Source organism: Morone saxatilis, unplaced genomic scaffold (genome assembly GCF_004916995.1).
Source record: "Morone saxatilis isolate NCDOM2014 unplaced genomic scaffold, NCSU_SB_2.0 Contig20, whole genome shotgun sequence".
NCBI lineage: Eukaryota > Metazoa > Chordata > Actinopteri > Moronidae > Morone > Morone saxatilis.
In genome coordinates this window covers 25141429-25146520 of record NW_023339763.1, presented here as the reverse complement: position 1 = coordinate 25146520, position 5092 = coordinate 25141429, and the positions used below count along the sequence as shown (strand labels likewise).

Genomic DNA, 5092 nt, shown 5'->3' with positions numbered 1-5092 from the left:
ATAATTGTGCACACAGTGTATAATGAAAAATGTCCGTAGTCTCCATGACATCACCCATGGGTTTCTGAAGAGCCGTTGTAAAGCTCAGTGTGGTCGGTGCTGGTCGTCACGATCTTGGCATTCCTGACTCCGGGCTAATCCAAAAATGGGCAAATAGGTGGAATATCGTGGGTGGAGCTGAGGCGGGCTGGTTAATGAAAACAGCTGACTGTGACAGCATTCACCTGTCAGTCAAAGCAGATATGCCTTTAATTATGCATAACTTAATTAGCCTTGATATAATTTGAACAGGTGAGTTGTATAACCTCAGCTGTCATGAACAGAGAAATTAGCTATACAGACAAAAACTGTTTTTTATATCAGGCTGTAACAAGTTTATTTTTGCTGTAAAGTTGGGCATTTTAATAAGGCCCCCCTTATTGAGATTGACTCACTGCTGGAGCCAGCCTCAAGTGGCCGTTAGAAGAACTGCAGTTTTTGTTACTTCAGTGTTGGCTTCATTTGCAGCCACAGAGGTTACAGCTTGTATTTAACATGTCAAATGAATGTTCAACTGATTTTTGTGATTGCTTGTGTTTTTTGTTTTTTTAAGAAAATTTGTCTACCAATGATAAATATTTGGAATCAAAAAGGATTTTGTTTGTTTCCACCTCTAACAGAAAACATTCTGTGAGGCTTTTCCTAAACATACCTAATGTAGTCATTAGTCATTGAAAGAAGTTAAAGATCTCAAATATTAAATATTGTCTAAACATAAGCAGCCATATATGAGCTTTATCTAAATAAACTACAGTTAATTAGTAACTAAAAGTAAATAGACTGTAAAGTAAAATAGACTGTGAATTGAACTAGACATTCTTGGTACTTGACAACATCATTATGTTCTACACCAAAAGAGCACTGAGGTTTGATACTGGTGTTGGGTAGGTCTTTCCTGTAAGTAAAAACTGGTTAGCATGAGCAGTTTTAGCATCCATGCCTGAACAGACATAAAAGCTTGTCATCTGTCAGTCCAGACCACATTCTTAATAAATTGTTTTTGTTGCCAAACCATAATCATACCTGGACCATATTTTAAAAATGGTGGCATTGGACGTTAAAAATAAATTTGTCTGGTGATAGAGTTAAATCTGTCCATCCACCCATCTATACGTGTTAATGCCTAGTCTATAACAAGTGAGGGACAGGGTAAACCATAGACAGGTGACCACAAATCTCTGTGGGATGAATATTCGTGGATTACCTAGTTGTCCACACTATATTACTTCATCTCACACACTTCTTTCATTGCTCTGCATTTCCTTCCACCCTATGGTCTTTTCTCGTACCCATCTCATCATGTCTCCCTCCAACAGTGAGTCCAGTATCTGCCAGGTGAGGGCGACAGTCATGCTGTATGACAACACCAACAAGCGATGGGTGCCCGCAGGATCTGACACTCAGCCGTCCTTAAGCCGTGTCCAGATCTATCACAACCCCGCGGCCAACACCTTCAGAGTGGTGGGCCGCAAAGTGCAGGCCGACCAGCAGGTACTAGACACTCACCTTCATGTGCTCTGGTTGCTCTGGTTGTACACACATAGATCACAACCCAAAAGGGGGTCACAGACCTGAGTGGGTCTAAAAATAAAAATAAATGCTAGCTATCTGATGTCTGATTTTAATTATGACAAAAAAAAGCTTACACTTATGTCTGTCAAAGTGAAAACAGCCCGTTTTGTATATTTTTGTATTTTTCCTCCTTGAATGCAGGGATGAAAATATGTGTATATTATGTTAAAAGGTCATGGTGACATTGTATATGTGTTTACTAGCTCATTTGAAAATATACATTTGCTTGGTTCGAATTCTATAAAAGTCTGTTGCAACTTAATGACCATGGGAAAAAGTAGGTCCCAAGTTAAGAACTACTGGTCTTTGCAATACAGTGTGCCAGCAGGTCCGACCCTCTGTACTTTTAGACTTTACTTTACATTTTCGGTGCTACTTTTGAACAATACAGCATCATCACCATCTAGTGGATTTTAGTTGCATTGTATTCTGTTCAAATTACAACCTCCACAACCTGTATTACTTTTACAGTCTAATGCAAATATAAACTCACAAAGGATCATAACTTGGAGCCAACTCACATGTGACCTCTCTGCCTTTTGAATTGCATTAGTGTTCACCACTTTATAAGATATGACCACCAAAGCCTAATACAGTGATTATCTCATCCCATACATCCCATGTTTGTGCCAGGTGGTGATCAACTGTCCTATTATCAAAGGGATGAAGTACAATCAGGCCACACCAAACTTCCACCAGTGGCGGGATCCCAAGCAGGTGTGGGGGCTGAACTTTGGCAGTAAAGAGGATGCTGCTCTCTTTGCCAACTCCATGACGCATGCATTGGAGGCTCTCAGCGCACCAGCAGGCACAGGTAAACACTGTGATGCAGGATACGCATTAGGTCCAGGTCAGGCTGTGAAGTGTTTCTGTTACTCATGCTTGGATCTTTATATAGTGACAGTACCATAAACAAATCAAAGCTTGATTATGTCTGACTATTGATTGTTTATCTTTTTGAAATAATCCTGCTATGTTAGCTATATTGATCATTTGAAAATACATCCATCATCCAGCAATACGTCAAATATTGTGCTCAATTAAACAACTATTATCTCCAGTCATTGACAAATGCAGGTCACCTTAACCATCACTGTAAACTACAATCAGCACTTGTTCATATACAAACACCTAAAACACTGTCTGTGTGCTAATTTAGGCGGGTTTTTTCTGGACTACAATCCTGCTTGCATCTACTTTTAGTTTAAGCAGTCTGGATTCAGTGGAGCACACTTGCCAATTACAGCCAACAATCAACAATGTTTTTTCTCAGGTCCAGCTCACAATGAACCCTCTGCACAGGAGCTGGAAAACCAGAGAAGGTACTGTTCTTGATAAATGGCTGTAACTAATGTTCATATATATATATATAATACTTAATAATTATTATGAATTATCCATACTCCTGTGTTCAGACTAGAGCGTCAGAAGCAGGAACAGCAGGAGAGGGAACGCCTGGAGAGAGAGAGGCAGGCCTCCGCTACTCCACCTGCCCCTCCAGCTCCTCCTGCCCCACCAGGCGCCCCTCCAGCACCCCCACCACCTCCAGGCCCGCCACCTTCCTCAGGACCATGCCCACCTGCACCTCCACCACCTCCTCCTGCTGGGGGCCTTGTCCCACCTGCACCACCCCCACCCCCTGCTGGAGGGAGTGGACGTAGTGGAGGAGATGGAGGTGGAGGTGGAGGGGGGAGTGATCTGGCTGCAGCTCTGGCTGGAGCCAAACTGCGTAAAACAGTCAAGGTAAGGTGCAATATATATATATGCAATTAGCATGATGCATGTTTGCTCTACTGTATAACACAGGAACAGATGTAAAGATGGAGCTTTGCACAAATGATGTACAGTTTGGTGAACAAATTCATTTGAACAAAGTGACTGGAAGTGTTTATGTGTCCACAGGATGAAGACGCCCTCAAACCAGCACCCTCATCTGGTGGAGGTGGAGGTGGAGGTGGAGGAGGGAATCTAATGGGAGAAATGAGTGCTATCCTTGCTAGGAGGTAATTTATCACTGAAGAGACATATTAGACCTGATATTGATCTGATATTGTCTATAATACCACTATTTTAACAGGAGGAAAGCTGCTGATAACCCTGCTGCAAAAAAGGTAGAACCTCGCAATGTAAGTCTCCTCTCCGTCATGTCATGACATCCTCTCATTATTCTGTAATATTTGTAAAATGAGCAGTAAGATTTAAGATATGAGTGGATGATAACTTTGTAATGTCTATACATTACTACAGGAGGATTCCGACTCCTCAGTATCAAAAGTCTCAGGACCAGGAGGTGAGTAATGCCACTTTCACCGTAAATGTAACTTTTGTTAAAACATTGTTTTTTAATTTTATTTAATTGTTGCTTTGACTTTCACACATTCACAGTAGTACATGAGAAATCATATTCCTCTGGCTTGTTCAGGCACTCTTAACCGCATTTGTATCCACCTGTCCAGAATTAAAAGAACCAATCAGAGCCAGGAAATATAGTGGATTGCTTAGTCTCACTCCCATGGTGTCAAATACAGATGCTTTGGGACCCTATAAATGTAGGTACAGTCATGTGAAAAAATTAGGACACCCCATTAAATATTCAGTTATTCATTACTAGAAATGTTTCACATATCGATGTCTAAATCTTGTTTTTTTATCTCTGGAAAAGAAGTGATCTAATTGCAGGTAAACAGCAAAAAAAACATTGTTTTACTCATTAAACAAAAGACATCAACATAAATGCATATTCTAACTGAGGAAAAGTTAGGACACCCTACCCCCTAATACCTAGTGTTACCCACTTTGGCTGAAATAACTTCAGTGAGATGCTCTTGTACCCTCCTAGCCAGTCTCTGACATCGGTAGTGGGGAAAGTTTGCCCCACCCCAATGCAGGATGCTTTAACTTGTGTGATGTTTGAGGGGTTCTTGCATGACAACCTGTTTCAATGTCACCCCACAGCATCTCAATGGGATTAAGATCTGGCTTAACTGGCCATTCAGGACTCTCCATTTCTAGTTTTTCAGCAGTCCTTTGGTGTTACTGGTATGTTTAGGGTCATTGTCATGTTGCAGGGTCCAGTTCTGCTTCAGCTTTAATTTCTTACAGATGGTCTTCACATGTGCTCAAGCACCCTCCTGATACACTGTAGAATTAAGGATTCTATGTTGGTGAGCTGGCCAGGTCCTGCTGCAGCTAAGCATCCCCACAAACCATGCACTTCCACGCTCCATGCTTCACAGTGATATTAGGTTCTTTTCCTGGAACACATATTTGGTGTGGCGCAAAACATAAAATAAAACAAAATTCAATTTAGAACTCATCTGTCCAAAGAACATTATTCCAGAAGTCCTGTTCTTTGTCTACGTTCTCTCTGGCAAACTTCAGTCTGGCCTTAATGTTTCTCTTGGAGAGTAAAGGTTTCCTCCTTGCACTTCTCCCGTAAATTAAACTTGTACAGTCTCTTTCTGATTGTAGAGGCATGCAC

General features: G+C 41.2%; 1 protein-coding gene across 1 annotated transcript in view; it reads left to right on the top strand.

The window, feature by feature from the left end:
- The window catches only part of LOC118331859 (vasodilator-stimulated phosphoprotein-like), a gene marked incomplete in the record, with an annotated part of 9830 nt that overhangs the window by 2049 nt on the left and 2689 nt on the right, over nt 1-5092 (top strand). Inside the window, 7 exon segments of the mRNA XM_035666945.1 lie at nt 1356-1530; nt 2245-2425; nt 2885-2933; nt 3027-3354; nt 3514-3614; nt 3689-3737; nt 3859-3901. Of these exon segments, the coding sequence (XP_035522838.1) occupies nt 1356-1530; nt 2245-2425; nt 2885-2933; nt 3027-3354; nt 3514-3614; nt 3689-3737; nt 3859-3901 (926 nt within the window).